Source organism: Schistocerca piceifrons, chromosome 6, assembly GCF_021461385.2.
Source record: "Schistocerca piceifrons isolate TAMUIC-IGC-003096 chromosome 6, iqSchPice1.1, whole genome shotgun sequence".
NCBI lineage: Eukaryota > Metazoa > Arthropoda > Insecta > Orthoptera > Acrididae > Schistocerca > Schistocerca piceifrons.
In genome coordinates, this window is record NC_060143.1 from 142260320 (window position 1) to 142285219 (window position 24900).

At 44.8% G+C, this 24900-nt stretch overlaps 1 protein-coding gene across 1 annotated transcript in view; it reads left to right on the forward strand.

Moving 5' to 3' along the window:
* Positions 1 to 24900, forward strand: part of LOC124803196 (meprin A subunit beta-like) — a 70007-nt gene that overhangs the window by 8746 nt on the left and 36361 nt on the right. The window contains exons 2-3 of the mRNA XM_047264377.1: positions 14816 to 14891; positions 21610 to 21808. Coding sequence (XP_047120333.1) covers positions 14816 to 14891; positions 21610 to 21808 — 275 coding nt within the window. The remainder of the gene's footprint in view (positions 1 to 14815; positions 14892 to 21609; positions 21809 to 24900) is intronic.

A 24900-nucleotide genomic window follows, 5' to 3' on the forward strand; every position in this document is an offset into this window, starting at 1 on the left:
TTTCAACTGAAGGCTACAGCGAGTGTCTATTATGCTAGAGCCGGCGTACGTATTGGCCGGAGCTGTCCTAGCTGTAGGTACACACTGCAGGTCTGACTCTGCTGGCATGCTTATAACACCGATTCGGCGGAGTGCTACAAGTAGCCACATTAGTTCCAATTGGTGGATCTCTGTCACATGGCTTTTCACGAAGTAGTTCCGTGTTCAGGCGGAATGTGTGTTGTTGTTTACATCCACTGGCGATGTTTCGATCTGAGCTCTTGAAGAGAGGTCGGCAGACCACCTTGCTTGTCTGTTGTGCAGGCCCTGTAACTAATAAGGGGCCGCTACGACAGCCTCATCTCGCCTTTCTCTATCTATCTCCTCCTTGTCCATTTTTCTGTCCTTTTCCCTGTTCATCTCCCCCTTCCCCTCTCTGTCCATCTCCTCTTCCATTTCTCCTGTCCATTTCCTCCTCCCCCTCTCTCCATGCATCTCCTCATCCCCTATCTGCATCCACTCTTTCTCTTCCTCCCTCCCTCCCTGCCAACCACCTTCTCATCCCCTTTCCTTCCTATCACCATGTTATCACCCTCACCCCAAAAGAGGTTATTGCTTCTTACTGCCACAATATTTCTTTCCAGACAGTAAATAATATGTGTACCAAGATTGGTTGAAATTGATCCAGAGATTCAAAAGGTCGCATAAGCACTTGTCAAATATATTTCGCAAACACTTTACATATTTCGCACATATTTGTACACATATTTCACCTGTATCTCTGACGAATTTCGTCCTTTAGTTTCATTTTCATGCAGTACTATTTTATGACATCATATCTCTTGAACTATATGTCATATAATGATATAATTTTGCAGGTATATCCAGTGGGATATGTACATATTGTCTGCGAATGTATTCCGAAAATTGTTAGCAGTAAAGAAGTAATAAATTAAAACGTCCTGCATGATGCAACAGTTTTACTGCATGACCAGCGAAAATGTAGTAAGCGAAAATCTTTTTTTTTTTTTCCTTGCATCATTTTGTGGGGGGGGGGGGCGGTAAAGTGAGAAAAAATCTTATAAAGATTTGAGATTATGTGTGAAATGGGTGAAAGTCACTAAGTGCTCTCATCTTCAAATACTGGATGAATATAATCTTGCTATTCGCATTTCGTGACCTACGATCATTTTTTCACTCGCACCCTTTGAGAGGTATGTGGTTCTTAACCCTACAGTGGCTCCTTCCGAACAGAAGTGATACGTTTGGTTCAACTGATCCAGTGGTTTAATAGAAGATGTGGAACCTACATCCATACATCTACTTTTGTAATATGTGAGGATCCGTGGTGATGAAGAGTTGCCCTCTCTCCTATATCTTCATAATTATGCTATGGACACTTCCGTCTTCCAAGATGACAAGGCTGCGTTCATATGTTCCTGGAATGATGTACACTGAGGCAAAGTATCGCCCGTCGACTGTCACGCTAAATCAATCAATCTCGATCCTTCAGAAAATGTCTGGGACAGCTGATTAAACTTAAAAACCAACATCTCCACATTTTGGTAGTTCTACGGGATCTAATTATCAGTGAGTGGCTTCAGCTGGGTATGGCATTTCTGAAACACTTACGGGCCATTATCGAGGCTAGAGGTGGTTTCATTCTATACTAGCGTGAACTCTCATGATGATTATTTTGTTTTTATCTGGTGTGCTTAGTTCGATGTCGAAAAGTAGCTGCGCACTAATCCCCCATATCGAATGACATTTTGTTTATCTTTCGAGATATATTAGAAGTAAACAGAAAAATTCTGATCACTAAAAGCGTCCACCGTTCTGAAAAGCGTTGTGTGTCTATAACACAGGTGCTGTCGCGTCACGTGACGAGGTAGACCGCGAGGATAAATAAGTATGTGAACTAGGCACGCGCATCACCGTTGCCTGTGGCTGCTCTACAGAATAACGAAGTAACAGCTGTGGTTTAAATAAGCTTCCAACGATCTTTTTGTATTTTGGAGTGGGGAGGGTGGATGTCGGAGATCATCAATACAGCACTACTTTCGACGCATCGATGTTGCTTAAATACACTCCTGGAAATGGAAAAAAGAACACATTGACACCGGTGTGTCAGACCCACCATACTTGCTCCGGACACTGCGAGAGGGCTGTACAAGCAATGATCACACGCACGGCACAGCGGACACACCAGGAACCGCGGTGTTGGCCGTCGAATGGCGCTAGCTGCGCAGCATTTGTGCACCGCCGCCGTCAGTGTCAGCCAGTTTGCCGTGGCATACGGAGCTCCATCGCAGTCTTTAACACTGGTAGCATGCCGCGACAGCGTGGACGTGAACCGTATGTGCAGTTGACGGACTTTGAGCGAGGGCGTATAGTGGGCATGCGGGAGGCCGGGTGGACGTACCGCCGAATCGCTCAACACGTGGGGCGTGAGGTCTCCACAGTACATCGATGTTGTCGCCAGTGGTCGGCGGAAGGTGCACGTGCCCGTCGACCTGGGACCGGACCGCAGCGACGCACGGATGCACGCCAAGACCGTAGGATCCTACGCAGTGCCGTAGGGGACCGCACCGCCACTTCCCAGCAAATTAGGGACACTGTTGCTCCTGGGGTATCGGCGAGGACCATTCGCAACCGTCTCCATGAAGCTGGGCTACGGTCCCGCACACCGTTAGGCCGTCTTCCGCTCACGCCCCAACATCGTGCAGCCCGCCTCCAGTGGTGTCGCGACAGGCGTGAATGGAGGGACGAATGGAGACGTGTCGTCTTCAGCGATGAGAGTCGCTTCTGCCTTGGTGCCAATGATGGTCGTATGCGTGTTTGGTGCCGTGCAGGTGAGCGCCACAATCAGGAGTGCATACGACCGAGGCACACAGGGCCAACACCCGGCAGCATGGTGTGGGGAGCGATCTCCTACACTGGCCGTACACCACTGGTGATCGTCGAGGGGACACTGAATAGTGCACGGTACATCCAAACCGTCATCGAACCCATCGTTCTACCATTCCTAGATCGGCAAGGGAACTTGCTGTTCCAACAGAACAATGCACGTCCGCATGTATCCCGTGCCACCCAACGTGCTCTAGAAGGTGTAAGTCAACTACCCTGGCCAGCAAGATCTCCGGATCTGTCCCCCATTGAGCATGTTTGGGACTGGATGAAGCGTCGTCTCACGCGGTCTGCACGTCCAGCACGAACGCTGGTCCAACTGAGGCGCCAGGTGGAAATGGCATGGCAAGCCGTTCCACAGGACTACATCCAGCATCTCTACGATCGTCTCCATGGGAGAATAGCAGCCTGCATTGCTGCGAAAGGTGGATATACACTGTACTAGTGCCGACATTGTGCATGCTCTGTTGCCTGTGTCTATGTGCCTGTGGTTCTGTCAGTGTGATCATGTGATGTATCTGACCCCAGGAATGTGTCAATAAAGTTTCCCCTTCCTGGGACAATGAATTCACGGTGTTCTTATTTCAATTTCCAGGAGTGTAATTTCACCTGCCATTAGTACTCTGTTCTTTCTCTATAAACACCAACTTACATTGGAATAATTACATGCATCGATAAATTTGTCACCACGTGGATAAGTTTCTAGACTGTAGGTCTCCTTGTAATCTACTACGATTGTCAGTTCACATTTCGAAGAAAGTGAAGGACATACCACGCGTTATAGCAGCAAGCCCAGTAAAGCATGGTGCTGCTCGAAGAAATCGTAGAGTATGATGGGTGCATTACTTACTGATATTGCCTGGGAAAGCACCACTACCACATTGACACTGGGCGATACTCTGGTATTTGTGATGGCTCGCAGTCTCTTACCAATCTACATAAACATCTACTCAAACGCCACATTAGTTTGAACATTGCCACGCTTTACTAGGCATTGTCCTGCTGGAGATAGTACGGCATTCCCTTCCATCTATCTTTCAAATGACTTACCCATCTACCGGTAGTGTGACCTAAAGTTTAACGTCGATTCCGAATGACAGTGTAACGTGGCGATTTTCACTGTGTAAATTGCTGCCTAAAGTGAAAGAACCTATGAGTTACATAGAAAATCATAGGCCTGGTTGGGCATTGAATCCCGAATCATTGCACGCACACGATCACGCACACGCCCTCTCTCTCTTTCTCTCCCCTCTCTCTGTCTCTCTCTCTCTCTGTCTCTCTCTCTCTCTCTCTCTCTCTCTCTCTCTCTCTCTCTCTCCGCAAAACCTTTCGTCTCTTGAAATGAAGCTGAAATATTTGTTACTATTTATGGTAAAGTTATTAGTAACCCGAGGGTGATTTCAACATCACAGCGCTTTACCAGACATAGTCTGTTGGACGTGGTACATCATTGCCTTCCTCCGACCTTAGAACTGAACGAAGGAAAGAAGAAAGGGAGATTAGAGGTTAGCGTCCCGTCGACGGTGCGGGTATTAGAGACGGAGCACAACCTGCGATTACGAGAGGATTAGGATGGAAATCGAGTAGACCCTTTCCAAAGAAACTATCCCAGTATTTATCTGGAGCGATTTAGAAACATATCTGAAAACCCAAATCTGGATAGCCGAACGGGAACTTTAACCATCGTCCTCCAGAATGCGCGTCCAGTGTGCTAACCGCTGCGCCAACTCGCTCGGTTAAGACTGACTTACCTAATTGTATAGGGACCTACAGTTTCACATATCAAAAAATTCTCCTTTTCTTAAAATCGAGATACAGCTTTAATATGATTCGACGTTACCGAGAAACATTATCGATATAGGCTTTCGGGGCCGGAGGCCCACTAGTGTACCTTTGATGACTGCACGACACAAAGCTTTACGCCTCGCCTGGGCGCGTAAACACTGACATTGGACTGTTGATGACTGGAAACATGTTGCCTGGTCGGACGAGTCTCGTTTCAAATCGTATCGAGCGAAATGTCATGCATGTCAGCAGGGGACTGTTTAAGTTGGTGGAGGCTCTTTAATTATGTGAGGCGTGTGCGATTGGAGTGATGTGGGGCCCCTGATACGTCCAGATATGACTCTGAAAGGTGACACGTACGTAAGCATCCTGTCTGAACACCTGCATCCATCCACGTCCATTGTGCAATCCGACGGACTTGGGCAATTCCAGCAGAACAACGCGACACCCCACACGTCCAGAATTGCTACAGTGTGGCTCCAGGAACACTTTTCTGGGTTTCAATACTTCCGCTGGCCCTCGTGCTCCCCAAACATGAACATTATTGAGCATATCTGGGATGCTTTGCAACGCGCTGTTCAGAAAAGATCTCCACCTCCTCGTACTCTTACGGATTTGTGGACAGCCCTACAGAAACCATGGTGTCGAGTCCATTCCACGTCATGTTGCGGCACTCCCGATTTCTCACGGGGGCCCTACACGATATCAGGCAGGTGTACCAGTATCTTTGGCTCTTCAGTGTGGCATGTACGAGGGTTATTCGGAAAGTAAGGAACGATCGGTCGCGAAATGGAAACCACAGTAAAAATACGATGAAGTTTTGCACAGGTTTGTTGGGAAGTGTCTCTAGTACGCCCGTCGATCGCGTTACGTCGTTCTTTTTAGTTCTGAGCACACAGGGAGCACGCAAAGATACGTAGAACAATAGTGTCTCCCGCCAAGTACGAGGGCCTGGTGGGAAATTTCGCCTGAAGCTATGTAGCCAACATTACATAACTGTCTTCTTCTTCAAGCCAATTCTCAGCCGCATTCTGCAGGGGCAATGAAGACGCTCCTGCATCGTTTTCAATTGTAAATGTTTGATTACCCACAATGCAGCCCGGAATTGTCTCCCTCTGAGTTTCATCTCTGCTCACATGAATCGTTGGCTATGAAGAGGCATTCTGGCACAGACGACGAGCTGTAGGCCAGCGTAGAGAATTGGCGGAAAGCACTGGCGGCTGCCTTCTATAACGACGGTATTGGAAAGTTCGTACAACGCTACGATAAACGTCTAAGTCGGATCGGAGCTGTGGAGCTGGAAGTTGCAGCTAACTGTTGCAAATAAAACTGTTTTGATTTTCACTGTATTTTGCATGTCACGACCTATCATTCCTTACTTTCCGAAAAGCGCTGGTAAATAAACAGTCAATGAAACGTAAAATAATTGCCAGTTCGGTTCTTTTTCATCTAGGCTTAACTGTACTCGCAGTCAGAACATTCGTTGCAATTCTCAAGGTACAAAGTCTTAATAAATAACACCGGCGTGTAATGCACTGGTCGGCAACGTTATTCACGGACTACAAGACAGTGTTTTCTTCCGTCGGTGTAAGCTGTCAACATACAAGCAAATAGCTGATTTCCAAGGTGCGCACTCAATGGAAGTCAGTATGGACAGTGGAATACGTGCGTTGCATAATCATTTGCCGCTGTTTGTAGGGATTTTTCCTGGGACCGGGAGCAGAGACAAACACATACGTGGCGGTCTGTCACTGACCCGAAAACTCTGTGCGAGGCAAAAGCTCGGTCGCCGGCCCCGGCGGCCAGGTAAATAAACACGCAATTAACGGGTCCTAAAGAGTCCATTCTTCATGTTGCCGGCTGTCCGTGGAGGAAGCTGCCGCGAAACGACGCAGACCGGCGCGCGACTGGTGTTCTTCCGCGGACGAGTCGCCTTCCGAAAGGCGGACGAGATGGGCGTAGGCGGTGGCAATGGCGTCTCACTAAATCGGCGTCGACGCATGTAAAGATCCTCGGCATTTCTTTGTTGCTGGTCTGTAATAATTTTCTATAATAACTATCCATCTGCTAGAAACAAAATCAAAACTTGGGTAAAATTACGAGTAAAGTTATGTCTGTCATGAAATCTGCAGCTAACATTATCCGCCCGGTTGAAAATAACTAAACGTTAAATGTGCCAAGTTCAAAATGGTTCAAATGGCTCTGAGCACTATGGGACTTAACTTCTGAGGTCATCAGTCCCCTAGAACTTAGAACTACTTAAGCCTAACTAACCTAAGAACATCACACACATCTATGCCCCAGGCAGGATTCGAACTTGCGACCGTAGCGGTCGCGCGGTTCCAGACTGTAGCGCCTAGATCCGCTCGGCCACTCCGGCTAAATGTACCAAGTGCTGTTAACAAGTTACGTACGGCACAAAACGAAAAACTTGAACGCAAACGAGACACAACGTGAAAACCACAAAAAGGTATAGTAGAAGAGCTGCCTATGTTTACAATGCAAAATCGCACAAGAACGCCGTAGATGAAAAGGCTAGCTCAGATGAAAAAGGTTTTTTTTCAGTAAAAATAAAATATGTTTGCTTCAAACATTGACTTGAACAGAGAAAAAGTTATAAATTGTAAGTTTTGTAGTACGAAAAGTACACTACGAGAGCGCCAAATAAGGAGATTAGAAAGTTTTATTGGAAATGGTCAGATACAGTGCGAAAGGAACTTATTGCAAAGTAGAGAAGGCAAGAGAAAATTCTGTGCATAATCTCTGTAAGGAGACTAAGCTGGTAAAATAACGAATAAATGCCCCGCCCCATGACTGAGGTCTCTGGAATCACAATAGCATTCGGATTGGATGTAAATGGTTCGATTTCTGACAAAGAAATTTTCGTGGTCGATAATGAGAGGTGAACTGAGAGTCAACTTCTTCCGTATGGGCGCCGCGATCTCGATAAACCTGAAGAAAGACATCGTTCCACCAGGCTGTATTTTAAAACTGCATTTTTTAAAGCAGTTCTAGTGTCGAGCGCGGATCATTGTTAAGTACTTAACAGATGTGGGTCCTCACACTCGTCAAAGAGTAATAGCGTGCCATACACAGCTACTCACGGCATGCGATTTCTGTTCGACAATGGTGATGTTGCCACGTCTGTTATGCACTTAACAATGAGCCGCGCTCGAAATTAGTACTGCTTAACAAAATACAAGTTTAAAATACTGACTGGTGCAACGATGTCTTTCTTTAGAAGTGACAGTGTTCATTTTCTGGTCAACAAATTCCGTCCTATCATTCTGAATTAAATTCCATCACCTGATCACAGTGTGGAATGATAACATAAAACCTTGTAAATGGCACTCCTTCCATCGGCTGGAGACCTTAATGCCTTCGAAAAGAGAGACCTATCAACCAGTAGCGTATCCCACTTTGCGTCCTTTTCTTAGGCCCTCAACATCAAAACAAGTACATTTTTTTAGTCTGCAGTTAACAGCAGTAATGTATCGTACTAAACGCATAACAAAGAGCTGTTTTTAACTTCTTATTTATTTCGACATGTCTTAAACCATCATCCAGGGACTATACGAACGTCAGATAGCGAAACAACAGAAAGTAAAAACGCAAAAAATCCAAAAACGTATGTGGTAAGCTAATCGTAAACTGATACTTACTTACGAACAATAAAAAGTGTTCTCACATGACATACATTATGCAACACACGATTACCATTCATACTGCAACCACAACTGTTGTGCACAACATGATGTTAAAGCATCTAACAAGAAGATGAGGCCCATTAAGTGGCAAAAGACAAACTGAACGTTATAATTTCCTGTGGGATCGAAAAGCGATATACAACACGCACTCACAGTCATTTAACGTTTACACTCATAATTTTAAAAAGAAATTCCAAAAGACGATGCAACAGAAGACATTATCAAGCATGTGGCTGAAAAAAGTCTTAAGGGAGTTTGACAACTAACACAGTGACTTGATGATATCTTACTTTATATTATTTAATGCAATAACGGAGAAAACAGTGAAGGATAAAAACAGTAGTTGAAATTAAGGACTTGAATGAGTAATACCGCGATTGATCCAGATGATTGCTGTGGAAACTGCTAGAAGAAAAAGACCAAGTGAGTGGTCGCCTTGGTAACACAAGATTAGCGAAACGTGAGTTTCCTGTGCGTCTGATAGCAATCAGATAATGAGAACTGTGCCCGGGAAAACTACAACTCAAAAGATATGTGTTTTCTAGGCTTTTCAAGGGTCACCGTACAGGGTCTACAGTGAACATATCGATTTGTGTAAAACTTGTGCCACTGGTCACCACTGGTAGCTAGGAGGTCAACAATCGACAGATTACTCGCCAGTTCACTGCTCAACAACACGTGAACGGCCAACCGTCAAGGATCTCTGTCTGCCGGATTGGAACTCAGAAACTAAAGCCTTGAATTCCGCGGGAAATACTTTTAGCTGCTGAGTTATCCGAGAACGGCTCATGGTGCGATCTCACAGCCTCACATTCTGTTGGAAATTCCCTCCTACTTTCCAAATTTCACACCAGCTCTCCTGCTTACATTACTGGACAAGCGTGTCTCCGAAGAAATGGTTTAGCCACAACCCAGAGGGTACTTCCAGAAGTAATCTTTCACTCTGCAGTGGTGAGTTATTTTGAAACACTTTGGCAGACTAAAATTATGTGCCGTATCGGGACTCGGAATCGCAATCTTGTTTTAGTTTGTTTTAGTTTTGATATTATCTTTCTCATAAACCCAGAAACTTTGCAAGTGTTCTCCTATGGCTTGTTCGACTAGCACTCGTGGAAGGAACGGTATCACGAAAAATCTTTCAGGAACTTTTTAAACTGTGCACATTTCCCTGTAGAATGAAAGATCTTTCCTGAAGATTCATTTCATTTCCGAGTAATGGTATTCCTCCACTGGAAAAAGGAGCGAGATCAGTTGTAGTAGTCATTAATGGGTCACGCGCTATATCTCCTCAGCAGTTATTGGAGTGGGGAAATCTCGATCTAAGCTTTTTGTTCAATGAAAACTCAATGAAAAATCCTAACAGTATACGATACTGCCACATGTTAGTTTTACGCAAGATAAATATAGGTTTCAATTGTTGTTTTCAGTAACACAAACTTCGCCACCCTGTTCCAATTTTCTCCACTGTTAGACAGGATACGTCAGCACATGTGCTACCAAACTATTCCTCCTTTTGGGAATGGTTTTTCCAAGACTAAATTATTCCCATCTCCTCTCAACACCGCCGGCCAGTGTGGCCGAGCGGTTCTAGGCGCTTCAGTCTGGAACCGCGCGACCGCTACGGTCGCAGGTTCGAATCCTGCCTCGGGCATGGATGTGTGTGATGTCCTTAGTTTAGTTAGGTTTAAGTAGTTCTAAGTTCTAGGGGACTGATGACCTGAGATGTTAAGTCCCATAGTGCTCAGAACCATTTGAACCATTTCCTCTCAACACCAGAATGATTTTTCACTCTGCAGAGGAGTGCACGCTGATTTCGAACTTCCTAGGAGATGAGGCAGAAGATGGGGTACTGGCGGAAGTAGAGCTGTGAGGGCGTTCCGTGTTTGGATAGCTCAGTCGGTAGAGCAATTACCCAAGAAAGGCAAATTTTCCAGGTACAAGTCCCGGTCCAACAAACAGTTTTAATCAGCCAGAGACTTTCCTTTTTAGTTCGTGCTTTGTTCGTTCAGTTATTTTTATCATCATACCGTAACTTACATCTATTCGTTAATCGGAGTGTGAACTTTGTGATCATGTTGGTAGATGTTGTTAAGACTTGAATACTTCTGTAGAGGCTCTCATCTTTATTTGTAAAGATCCGCCTTGACCCCACAATTTGTACAACTCACCATTACCCGTTTGAGCTATAGTCACCTTCAGATCATTTTCGGATACATATTACTAGTATCCGGATTGACACAGTTAAGTCGTTTAAATATCTGGGCGTACATTGCAAAGCGATACGAAATGGGACGAGCATGTGTCAACTGTGGCAGGGAAGGCGAATGATCGACTTCAGTTAATTGGTAGAATTTTAGGAAAGAGTGGTTCACCTGTAAAGGAGACCACGTATAGGACGCTGGTTCAACCTATTCTTGAGTGCTGCTCGAGTGTTTGGGATCCGTACGAGATCCGATTGAAGGAAGACATTGAAACAATTCAGAGGCGGGCTATTAGATTTGTTACCGTTAGGTTCGAACAACGCGTAAGTGTTACGGAGATACTTCGGGAACTCAAATGGGAATCCCTGGAGGGAAGGCGAAGCTCTTTTTCGAGAAACACTATTGAGAAAATTTAGGGAGAAGCATTTGAAGCTGACTACCACACGATTCTACTGCCGCGAACATTCATCACATGTAAGGAACACAAAGATAGGATACGAGAAATTAGGGCTGATACGGAATGGAGGAATGTATACAGTCGTTTTTGCCTCACTCTATTTGCGAATGACTAGTGGTGGACACGCACCGTACGGTGGCTTGAGAAGTAGCTCTGTGGATGTAGACGAAGAAAAAATATTCGGAAATAAGTATCAACGGGAAAATCTGTACACCTATGTACCTAGGCGTATATTGACGTGGATACTTATAATGTTTTTTATGATACCCGAAACCGGTAACAACCTATATGATCAAGACAGATTTTTTTTACAAATGAATTGCCATAACATGATCGAGGACTTCCTACACACTCTTTTAATTGATACCTTTCATCCTTGTTCAGTGTGGTGTATCAGAGGTGTATCTGTCACATTTGGGTGTCTGTAATGAGAGTCTGTGCAGTGTAATGTTATCGAATATAAGGGAGGTCGTTGGCATGATACTGCGTACTTCTCTTGAAAACAACGTTGGCCAGCGTGAAACATGACGTCCCCTTTCGACAAGCGGCTATCCATCAACAGTTTCAAATGCCTTCACACCATGAGACCACTCGGAGGGGTCTTTGATTTACACCAGAACAATTATACCCAGTCAGATTATCAGCAACACTACCTCTTCATCCATTCGTGGCCAAATACAAGGGACAAAAATGATTTCAGCTGTTAGGATAGTAATTGTTCCCTCTGGATAAAAGCGATGACTAACGACCCGTTCTGCTATGACCTGAAACTGCTTAATGCTGCTTCTTTCTTCTTTAAGTTTTGCACTGCACTCAATTACTTCCACAGCGTGACGTAAACAAATTGTACAATTTCAGAACCTTCGACCTCAGCCATTAGTATTAAGTCTGAGTTTATTTCAGCGCTGATTAAAGCTTTCTTCTTTATTACCGTTCTACTACTTTTGACGAATACTTTTGACTTCTTCGTCTCAGTTGATACGGCTTCCTGCATAACAAAGGTCTTTCGTCTCTTCTTTTCTCTTCATATTGATTTTCAGATGGCTTTCCTTCTTCATTTAGGGGTCAATAGAAAGCTTGGATAACCATCCGTCTACTTTGATTAGTGAAGTAACAGTATTGTGACGTGTGACGACATTGAGGCTCGGAGTGTTTGACATGTATTGCGTTTGTAGAGAGCGTGTTGGAGTAAGCGTTGGCGCACTTTGTGAGATGTTCATGTTTCTAAACTGTTAGTAAATGATACTAGTGCGACATTGGACTTGGTGCTGCCTGTTTTTGTTGCCGTGTCAGGGAGTTATTTTCAAGTCGTTGTTGCCTTGTCGGAGAGTTATTTTAAAGTCGTTAGTTATTGGCTCTGATTTGTTTTCGGTTTTGAATTGGTTAGTTATTCTCGTTGTTAATGGTTTGAAAGTTAATTTTTTGGTTTTTCGTTTGGATCATTCGATGAAATTTATTAATCGTCGTTAGTTGATTGCTGCTATGGATGACGATATGTCTGATATAATTAAATTTTCTGAGTTATACGGTCTCGTGGCAGAACTTGTGAATTTATAATATACCTTTTTATTTTGTTCCACTTATGCATTCAAATCATATAAAACAGTTAAGATTTCGACTGCCGTCTTTGCCATCTTCTTCAGGAGTTAAAGTCACTGGCTGCCGGGTATATTGCATCTATATAAATAGTGTTCTGTTTATACATATGCAATAGTTGACTCTAAAACCTTCCAGAGTGGTCCAAAGTGAAGCATTCACGGAAGGCAAGTTGGTGAACTCATAGCAATCCTGTTCCATCTTGAGACCTAGGCCCACCAAGAGAGACACAGGCCGCGGCGCTTACGTCACAGCACGTGACACACAGGTCGTACGATTGCCAGCAGTCGTCTTTGGCAGGAAGCGAGTAACTATTTAGCGCAAATTTAATAATCCTTAACCGCGCGTTAAAATGCATGCAAGCTCTCGATATCACAAGACAAAATTAAGATATTTGGTGGGTACCTTTTCATTGACATATTGATTTCCCATGGGCTCTGCACGGCGCCAACGTTCGCGAAGTATGGCGAACAAGGCGATTAGTGTGACGTCACAAGTTTGTAGCAGGGCCCGTATTCTCATGCGCCCGCCGCGGGACCAAATGACGTCAGGTGGCACGAGGAGCCGGAGCCACGTGTGAAACCGTCACTGTCCCCTTCCTAAAAGCTTCCTTCACTCAGTATGCAAAGCCCAGTCCCGTGCCACACTCAGAGTGTACCCCAGGTCCTGTTAAAATTGTTGCTGTCTGTTCTAATTTCGTCCGCTTTTAATAACAGGGTCTCTGTACGGTGACGTTTGAACCAAAACTCTAGTCTTTTCCAATTGTATTTTGTGCCCGTTTCCTAGTCAGTGTTCAGCGAAGGCCAACTTCTCAAGTTCTCTTTGCTTAATATGTCGTGAGCACTCTGCACAACTCTCAACAACAGTGCGAGTAGTTTATCCTATGGAAATGCTACCACACTGACAGGGGACACCATGCACGCCAGAAACTCGGGGTGTTACGTATGTCGTGTCCTGGCAGCGGGCCGCAACTCTGCTCTCAGTCCATGTCTCTTCAGCACACTTCCTATCTCGCTAGTCGACGCTCGTTGGACATCCAGTGAAAGCAAAGACGGACGTTTGACGCTTGTAGGGAGGCAAGGACGGCAGTTCCAAACGTGGCACCGCCCCCTAGCGTCACCTGAGGTCACTCGGTTCTACATCGGGACAGAACTGCTATGAGCTGCTCAACTTGCATTCCGCTCGTGCATCACTTTGGCCCTCTCTGAAGGATTCCAGATGCTGCTATTGCTGCAAAGACAGAAAGGCAGAACAGCGTGTCAGCACCAGCAGTCAGCGATTTTAGCTCCTGATGACGATGGCGGAGACCAATATCAAAAGCTCGAGTGTTTATTCGAAGAGACACTGTTTTTTAACCGAGGAAATTTTGTTCAAGAATGCCACCGTGAAAGATTCTGGGGACAATAACAATCACAATCAGAAAAGAGAGAGAAGGTTCGATGAGTTGACAGCACCTCTCGGACAGTGGGTCTGTGGTGAGAACAGAGCAGTTTTGGCAACAAATGTTCACCAACTTCCCATGATCTGTTGAACTAGGCCTAGAGACAACTTGCTCATTATGTTTTGTTAGTGTGTCCGAATCTTGTGAAAAAAATTGCAATGCAAGAAGAAGATTGGATATTTTATTCCGTCATTCAAATAAAAATACGTAATTTCTGTGTTAAAAATGAAAATGCGTGTGGCTAGGGCCTCCCACCGGGTAGACCGTTCGCCTAGTGCAAGTCTTTCGAGTTGACGCCACTTCGGCGACTTGCATGTCGATGGCGATGAAATGATGATGATAAGAACAACACAACACCCAGTCCCTGAGCGGAGAAAATCTCCGACCAAGCCGAGAATCGAACCCGGACTGACCACTCAGCTACCAGGGGCGGACGTTTCTGTGTTTGAAAAATATAACAGAGTGAAGAAGGCACAGTGTATTTAACTGTGCAAGATCTGTCTCAATAAGGGTTTTGTCAATGATAAACACGCTACTTCTTCGCCACTTCGTGTTTTTCCTTTCACGCGATCTATTTCATAAGCGGAGATAATGGTATGTTCATTCTCCTCGCTCAAAGTCGAGCCTAAATAACTGTCGTTAGTGCCATAAACGGAAAGGCCAGTGAAAATTTGTAGTTTTGATTGTACTCTTACTGGCTATTTTTTACCGTCCTTCGAGATCTGTCCGTCTTGTGTTTCAGGTGAAGAACGCCGTCTCTGACCCGGCACTACTGTGGCCTCACGGTGCGATTGTCTACAAAACGGACGAGCAAATCGGTACGTCAATCTCTGTCCTTATTCTTGATTCTTCCCTTCTCTCTTCACTCATCATACTTATCACCACTTTTCGTATTAAGCGCTTGCAGTGCATCTTCTATTTGTCTCTGCATCTATATTTGCTTATAATGCCAGTCTCTCTGGTTCTTCCTTAATCTACTTAACGATCTATTATCCGAAGTAAGATAGTTCATGTTTAATCTTCATACTTATCTTATGGAGTGATGACGCGAATATAAAGCCCCTGTCAGTCTAATGTCAAAGTCAACTGCCCGTCTTGTTCCCTGCCGAGCTAATGATACTCAGACGACCGATTATCAGCGAAATAAATGTAAGATGGAGCACAAAAGAAATGCTGCACCAATATTCATTCAATGAAAGACAGAGCTTTGGCTTTTAAGCTTGAAGATGGCAGTCCGACCATCAGTCTTACCCATTCTTTGTTGGTAACCCATTCAGTAGCATTTCAAACACTCCCAGTTCCCAAATTTGTCTCAGAAAACAGAATGGATTCTCTGTGACGACTCACGCTAGAGAAAAGGACAAGAGAAAATGTCTGTCTGGAAACTTAAGATTAGTTATATGGAAAGCAAGAGGAAGAGGAAGAAGAAATAGCGAAAATATTCTCACAACAACAGACAGATATTGCTGCTGTCTCAGAAATGGAGATGAAGCAGAAAAGTAGCAAATATGGTGGAAGATACATAATGGTGTACGGAGGTACAACAGAAAGAAAGATCAAATAAAGACGTAGCAGCATTCGTAAATCAGAAATTATGAATACATAAATGAAATAATTATAACAACAACGATAAAAACGGAAGAGAAACTCTGACTCTGATAACAGTTTATGCATCGGAGAAAGATAAGGTTGAGGAATCAGTACCCTTTTATGATAACCTTCAAAAAATTGTGGCTCAGTATGATCAAAAACTTCAAGCAAGAAAGCCGATCATCTGATAAAATCAAATACACCGTAAGCTTAACGTTCGTTTTACTTACATTGTGAATAGTTGTTACAGTTTTGCGTCTCAAGCGTTAGTAAACTATCAAGAAGCATGATTGATCGTAAAATAAATGCAAACAGAGCGAAAACTCATGTATGAAATGCCGTTAGCTACAGCGTATGCATGAAGAAATACTTTCAACATTATATATAGTACCTAGTTTTAATAAAGCACCTCGTATGTAGTGGTTCTTGCACCGAAATTTAACCCTTCAAGCAGAATAAAGTGTTCTGACGGACCAATGACAACATGCTCTCGATACGGCGCCCGTCGTATGGCGGTCCATTGAAACAGTGACCTCACTACTGTAGGAAACAAATTTAATAAGCCATTAAATATTATCAACGTAGAATTATAAAACGTAGTAACATGGAAAATTTGGAAATTTGTGGTAAGGTCTTTATGGGACCAAACTGCTGAGGTCATCGGTCCCTAAGCCTACTCACTACTTAATCTAACTTAAACTAACTTACGCTAAGGACAAAACACAGACACCCATGCCGAAGGGAGGACTCGAACCTCCGACGGGGGGAGCAGCACGGACCGTGACAAGACGCCTGAGACTGTGCGGCTACCCCGCGCGGCGTAGTAACATGTACTCGCCTTTGTTACATAAAGTTAGTTTACATTTCATGTGAAGGTAATAACATGCAATAATTTATAAGTTAAAACTAAACAATTACGGAAATATACTGCTGGGAAAAAGGCAACACCCTCGAGCACTGTTTTCAGTGCCACCAGAATGTTACATGTACAAATTCGGGGTTTTAGTGTTAGTGATTCATTTGTTCATAGTCATGCGATCAGATGGAGCTCAGGAGGCCTGTCTTCGTGCTCTGTGTTTAGCCTCTTCAGGCAGTACTGTGATGAGTTTAGAGATGAACAGTGTTGGTAACATTCATTCTAGGATATACCCATGCCCCATCGCAGAGTAAGCACTCCTATTTAACAGCTTCAGCCATTTGAATGTGATCGCACTACGGACTTGCAGGAAGCTGGACGGACGTATCGACGGATTGCTGTATATGTTGGGCACAGCATATCGAAGGCGTGTAACTGCTTCCAACAGTGTTCTGTGGAACATTCCCACACCTGTAGACCATGTTCTGTACATAAGCTTAGTACAGACGCACGTCAAGATCGACACATTGTGCGAGCGGCGTGGTCGGCCGAACATCATCCAGGGACGAAATATGGGCACGTGTTCCATCTGCTCTAGCATCAGGGACTATGGGGAACTGTCTGGTTCCAGCAGGATTAAGATCACATGTAGAGTCCGCGCAAGATACCATAGCCGGTAAATGCTCAGTCGGTAGAGCATGCGTGGGGAGAGCGGTAGTGGTAGGGGTTACGGGCAGGTGCTGTAGGAGAGAGGCCGAGCGTTGGAGGGGAAGCACTGTTCTATACTGAAGCTCACTTTTTTTTTAAATATTAGGTGGAATCCCCCCAAGCCGACACTTGCATGGTGAACATTCAAAAAGATTTGTCACCTCTGCTTTGGTTAGTATCTGAAAAGAATTCCACTGAAAAGGGAGCGATTTATTTTTGCTTGACTTGTTAAGCATCTGTAACTTTCAGATATGCGCCATGAAAGGCGAATTTTGAGTAAAACCTATACATTTCTCTTGTTGCCGTGTTAAAATTTGCTTCTTTTGACAAAACACAGCGGAGTTTACAAAATGTCACCTCACTACCATGTTGTGCAGACACTATTGTGAAAGAAATCTGAAACAGTGGTTTATTAAGTTTATTAAGTGACGAACTGAGAAAAAGTCAGTAGCTTATGAAAAAGTACATTCTAGGTACAAAATAAATGTGTAATGTCTTCACTTATGTTGTTCCCAAATTCATAGCATTTCTCTTTTCATCATCTATCGATGTCCCTTAAAATTAAATTCTTTCATTTAAAAAGTCTGTAAGAACTGTTAACATTGCAGTGCGTCAGAAATCGTGAATAATTTAATGATTATAAAGAATCCGCCTCGATTGCAAATAGAAACCGACTGTTGACCTAGGTTTCGGTGCGGATAACCACGCCTTCTTCGGAACACACTAAACTACAAACTGCCTAATCCACGCCGAAACCTAGGCCAACAGCCGGTTTCTGTTTTCAATCGAGGCGGATTTTTTATAATCATTAAAAAGTCTGTAATTTGTGGAACAACATGGTAGATCATGAAGTTTTGCATAATAAAACTATGGCAAAATACTCTCCTCTTTGTGTGCTATCATTTACCAAAACCTCTTTGCGATATTTCAAATTGTATGTGAAATACGAGGAATGTTTTGGATATTTCATTCTGTTTTATAGCTGGCATGGCGCGATCGCAAATGAGTGTACTATATCAGGTCAGTCTTCTTGAGGTTGTTGGCAGATTGAGACCTCCACCCAAGTATAAAGAAAAATCATAGCGACCCCTGTTTTTCATTGCAACCCTTTTAGAATTTCTCGCAGTGTCTCATTTACATGTAAATATCACAATAACTATGAACATTAACGAAATGATGGTCGCGTCATCACAAACGTGACATACAGAGCTCTTAGTAATGCAAAAATGATTTTTTCTTAAAGAATAGTTTCCGTAAAATTGAAGACTGCAGGGCGTGCGCCTCCGTCTGTCATCGCCGACCTGTCGGAAGGTGGCAAACACAGTCGGCCACTCCTTCTAAACAAATGAATGAACTCTCCCAGTGCTTTGGGCGAAAACAGGTCACTGCACATATGCCACCGTATCCTGCATGGACTCTACCTCTGTCCAGGCTACCACTGACACCAAGACACTGCCAAGCATGGCTACTATGATGTCGTGAAGCAGATGACTGTAGAATGCAACGGCGCTCTGATGTCTTCAGTGATAAGAGTAGGTTCTGTCTGTATAGGAGTGATGGACGTCTGCATTGGAATGAGAGACATACACGTGTATGGCGTAGACCTGATGAGCTACGTATTCCGCAGTTTCACGACACACAGCTTCCGTCCCAGCCTTCATTGTTTATGAGACCATCAGTTAGTATTCGCGATCACATCTGGCGTTTCTGCAGGGTAAAGTAGCCCGTGCCTGCTGCATTCCACAAACTGTTATCCCCATGTTACTACCATTTTTTTTTTTTCGACAGAAAGGTGACGTGGTATTTCAGCAGGATAATGCGCGTCCACATACAGCTGCTGAGGCGCAATGTGGTTTTCGTCGTTCGCAACAATTGCCCTGCTCAGCAAGATCACCAGATCTCTCGCCAACTGAATACGTATGGTACATGAAATGGGAACTCACTCGTTCTCCAGGACCTGCACAAGCCATAGCCGAATTACAATAAAAGGCCGAACTGCTTGGGACAGTCTATCACAGAAAGGCATTCGCCACTTTCCGATCGTTTTGCGTGCGAGAATACACGCCTGTATTGCCACCAGAGGGGGGATACACTGTGTATTGACGCCACCGTTCTGGCTCTTTTTATTGTGAGATGCATGTTTCATTTGCCCTGAATTTGTTACCATTTTCTCCTACAACGACGCACTATTGTCATCGCAGTTGCCGATAAACTGGCCTTGCCGTTGAAGGTGTTGCAATTTTTTCCGGCAGCATACCGGGTGGTTATAATTAAATTTTCCCTATTTAACACGTTATAACACTAAAACTAAGTACCGCACGAGGACCAAAATTGGTGGCATTAACGTCAAGGACAAGGGGAAGAGAAATATGCAGAATCAACTGAATTGAAACACTTTTAATATGTTGCTACGGTACATGATAGCATTGCAAATGGTTACCATTACTGTTACAAAAGGGGCTCAGTAAGGCGGCCAGAGCTTGAAAGCGCAGGATTGCACCCTGCACAGCAGAACGAAGCATGTCCGTAGGTAGTTGGCTGCCTCTCTTGATACCTTGCGCTATAGATCAGCACATGCCTGAATATTCCCCTGGTAAACCCTGTCCTTCAACTGGCCCCACAACCAGAAATCACAGGGAGTGAGATCAGGTGATGGTGCCGGGCAAGCATTTGGAAACGATCGGCTAATAATTCGATCGTCTCCAAATGCGTTTCCGAGAAGCAGATGAACTTCGTGAGCGATATGCGGTGGGGCCCCATCTTGCATGAAAACCGTTGAGTTCAATGCGTCTCTCTCCTGTAGGGAGGGTATGACACGCTGGCGAAGCACATCGCAGTAACACTGTTCAGTCACACTGCACGTCTTTGGTCCTGGAGCGGCAACCTGTTCAAAAAAGAAGGGGCCAATGATGAACGAGGCCGTGAAGCCACACCATACAGTGACACGTTCAGCATACAAAGGAACTTCATGCACAGTGACTGGAGGTGAAGATCCCCACACTTTGCAATTCTGTGTGTTCACCTCCCCCGTCAGAGAAAAATGAGCTTCATCTGTCGACAGGATGGTCCAGGGATAGCCTCATCAACTTCAGTCCTTACGAGAAAGTGGAGACCGAAGTCAACACGTCGTTGTTCGTCCCGTGGGGCAAGCTGCTATACGATATGGATCTTGTACGGATACCATTTGAGAATATTTCGAAGCACCATCCGTACAGTGGAGCACGGGATGTTTAACTGTCGTGACACAGCACCCTTACTGCCTGACGATCGGGAATTGCGAGCAGCGTTGTCTGCCATAGCGACAGGGATTTCATCTACCACCTGTGGTGCAACCGAAACGGTCGTCGGCTTCTTCCTGGAGTGACGCCCAGTTCTCCAGTTGATTCGAACTTCTCCATCATGCTCCGCACAGCAGGTGGAGAAAGAGGACCCTTCCGTAAGCCTTTCAGCCGGCGATATTCTCGAAGTGCAGTTGCAGCGTTACCGTTGTTTTGGTAATAGAGCTTCACCAATAATGCCCTGCCCCTTTTGCCCAATCTTCTGTTGACAAGTCAACAAGTGCACTGCGACTGGTCAGGTGTGTCAGATTATGGATCACGATGACTGATCGCGGCACCTGGTGGCCATAGTTTGAACTGGACGGTGGCGCTGTGACACATGGAAGTCATACACCCTATTCTCTGGACTTTGATGCTACCAAGTTTGGTACTCATATGGTAATTAGTTTCGGTGTTGTAATGTGTTAAATAGAGAACGTTTAATTATAACCACCAGGTATTTACGTCTAACTTAGCCAGTCGCGGCCCAAAGTCCGGATCAGGTAATAGTCTTGTGTTCTTCTCCTGACGCCGGCCGGAGTGGCCGAGCGGTTCTAGGCGCTTCAGTCCGGAACCGCGCGACCACTACGGTCGCAGGTTCGAATCCTGCCTCGGGAATGGACGTGTGTGATGTCCATAGGTTGGATACGTTTAAGTAGTTCTAAGTTCTAGGGGACTGATGACCTCAGATGTTAAGTCCCATAGTGCTCAGAGCCATTTTCTCCTGGCACAATATTTCCTTGTATAGTGAAGCTTGCCACCGTACCACGTGAGACCACATCGTCAGCACTACGTCAACCACCGATAAAAATTATTATAGTCAAATTAAAATGTTTTATGTGCTAGGAAAATCCTTGATACCTGTGGCACGTTAAATGTGGGATGACAAGTTACATTTGAGGAGGGAGAGGGGGGGGGGGTTGGCGGGGAGGGAAGAGCAGAAGGTGAAACACTGTGACCCTCATCCCAGAACCGAACCCAGAATTTCAACACCTAGTTATGAAATATCTTGTGGAACCTACTTTGGAGATTTACAGTTGGACAATGTGTCTCTTTGATCACTAGGTTGCCCAGAGTCTGCACAGTGCGAAATCCTGATGAAGGCCATGGAGCACTACCACCGCAACACGTGCATCCGCTTCAAGCAGTGGTCGGGGGAGGCCAACTACGTGAGGCTGTTCTTCAACCCGGAGAGCGGCGCCTGCTGGTCCCCCGTGGGTCGCCAGGGCGGCGAGCAGCTGCTGTCTCTGGGCGAGAGGTGCTGGTAAGTCCCACAGTCAACTGCTGTGTACCACAGTGTCCGAGGTTCACTTCGCGAGAGTCATGTGTGGCGGGGTTCAAGAAGTGGCACCGTCAACTGTACTCATCAAGCCAATGCCGTCTATCTTCTTTAGTGGTTTGTAGGCTAAGATCCACTAGATATACACTATCTGATCCAAAGTATCCGGACACCTATTAGTGGACATTAATGTGGGGAGTGTCCACCCTCCACCTTTATAATAGTTTTCACTGTGGTGTCTGAATGTCTGTGAAAAAATGACAAAACACTATTCCTCATGCCAAAACCAGAGTAGATGGTGCTGTTTGGCTCTTGGGTGTGGAGCGAAGTCGACATTATCACCCCAAAAGTGGTCCATTGTGCTCAGGTCGGAACTCTGGGCAGGGCAGTCCATTCAGAAATGTTACTGTCCACAAACCATTGCCTCACACTCCTACTTTATGACAGAGGGCATTGTCATAATGACATATACAGCCATCGTCTCCAATCCGTTCCGCTACTGTACGCGTTATTTAATGCTGTAAAATGTGTTCATACCAGTCCACATTTATCGTTTTCTAATGGCGAACAAGGGGACCATACCCTAACCACGGAAAACACGCCTACATCGCAACGCTACCACCTCTACGCTACGCTACACCTGATGAAAAGTAACATTCTCCAAGTATTCGCAAACCCAAACCCTTCCATCGGTTCGCCACGGAGTGCAATGTGATTCATTACCCAAAAACACTCTTTCCTGTTATCCACTGTCCAGTGGCACCGCTCTTCCAGTCATCTCAAGCTTCTCTTAACACTGATTACAGAAATATTTGGCCTATAAGTAGCTTCCGACCATATACCCCTCTTTTTAACCCCTACGCGCAATCATTGTGCCAGTTGGACTGCTGGTAGCACTTTGAAACTCAAGAACGATTCCTTCCGCTGATTTCGCGCGATTTTTTTTACAGCCACCCGCCGCAATACTCGGTGGTCCCTGTCCGTCAGTACATCAGGTCCGCCTGTTCTTCCTTCAGCTGTGGATGTTCATTCACTTTTCCACGTCACAATCACATCGACCTGGGCAGCTTTAGAAGGGCTGAAATGCCTCTGGTGGATTCGTTACTCATGTGATATCCAATGACTCGTCCACGTTCGACGCAACTCAGCTCTCCTGAACGAACCATTCTGTTGTTACTGCTTCTCTGCTGATAGTACAATGCTCCCCACTTTCTTTTATACTGGCGAGTTCGCCTCTCGTGATATCTAGTGGCCAACTGCACATTATGTATGTTTCCGCATACTTTCGATCAGGTAATGTATTTTGTTGTTTAGTTTGTAAAAAATGAGCCATAATCGTCACATTCTCGAGCCCACAACTACTGTTGGGTAGTTAGGTACTTGTTCCATCGATCGTATTCATGATGAAGGTTAAGATGTGAAAGTTATCAATAAAACAGACATAGGATATACAGGGTCAGTCAGGAGAGAGGTACATGATTTGAGAGGTGATAGTGTTAGTGATTCTGAACAAAAAACTTCATATGGACGTATAACCTATTGAATGGTTTCCGAGATAGAACACATTTAATATCACTTTTGTACGTTTTTCTTAAATAACTCGAAAACCGCATCCTCCAGCGCAAACATGTCGCAGTACAAAATTAAACTATATTCAATTTCCTACAAAAAAGTTCCTATTCATTTTACTCTAGAATTAATGGTTTATGCGAAGAGAGAGCGAGGAGGTTGAAAAACTCGGTCGACGCGCACGCACTATAGCTTAAGTAGTTTTTGTAAGCCAATTTGAGGTAGTTTCCTGACTTGATAGACCACAAATGTGTTCTTTTCAATTTGCTCTATATTACTGTGGTACATTGTAAACCTCAAATTGGCCTACAAAAACGATGTAAGCTACAGCACACAAACCATTAGTTCGCACAAACTCTTCGCACCCACCATTAGTTCTATAGACAAAAATGAATAGGACCTTTTCTGTAGGAAATTTAATATAGTTTAATTTTGTACTGTGACACGTTTCCGCTGGAGGGTGCAGTTTGATATTCAAGAAAAATGTACAAAAGTGATATTAAATGTGTTCTATCTCGGAAACCATTCGGAATAGGGCATACGTCCATATGAAGTTTTTTGTTCAGAATCACTAATACTATCACCCCTCAAAGCATCTACCTTTCCTCCTGAATCAACCCTGTATATACAAGGTGTTCAAAAGAAGTGTCGAAAACTTTGAGGGGTGGTAGTACTCATCGAAACAAGAAAACTAAGTCCAATAAACATGTGTCTGGAAATGCATACTTCCTGAGATAAACACGTGTTTACGTTGGATGTTCAATGTGGCGTCCATTCATGACAATGCACCCCACTGCCCTCTGGTGTAAGGAATGGAAATGGAAATGCCGTGTGGCCAGGGCTTCCCGGCGGGTAGACCGTTCGCCTGGTGCAAGTCTTTCGAGGTGACGCCACTTCGGCGACTTGTGTGTCGATGGGGGTGAAATGATGATAATAAGGACAACACAATACCCAGTTCCTGAGCGGAGAAAATCTCCGACCCAGCCGGGAATCGAACCCGGGCCGTTAGGTATGACATTCCGTCGCGCAGACCAGTCAGCTACCAGGGGCTTAAGGCGTAAGGAATGACGCACCCATTTGAAGTGTACCCAGTTGGTGCTGTATCTGCTTGCACTCGCTGAAGACACGCCTCTGTAGTGTCCGTACATCTTTGATTGGCATGACGAAGACCAATTCCTTCAAGAGTCCCCATAACCAAAAGTCTAGTCGATTGAGGTCTGGGGAAGGAGCAGTCCAAAGTGTTCCCTCCCCCCCCTCCTCCCTTCCCCCCCAACACTGACCAATCCAGAGGTCCTGAAATGTCTGCATCAGATGCCCGCGCACCTTGTGACGAAAGTGTGCTGGTGTCTCATCTCGCGTGAACTACATTTGTATTCGTTGCTACAGTGGAGCAGCCTCCGTCAAGGTAGGCAATACATCAATAATGCGCCTCAGTTAACCTTTGTGGTAGCACGTATGGTTGTAATTAACTGTCGCGAAGCACGCCTGCCCATACGTTGATTGAGAAT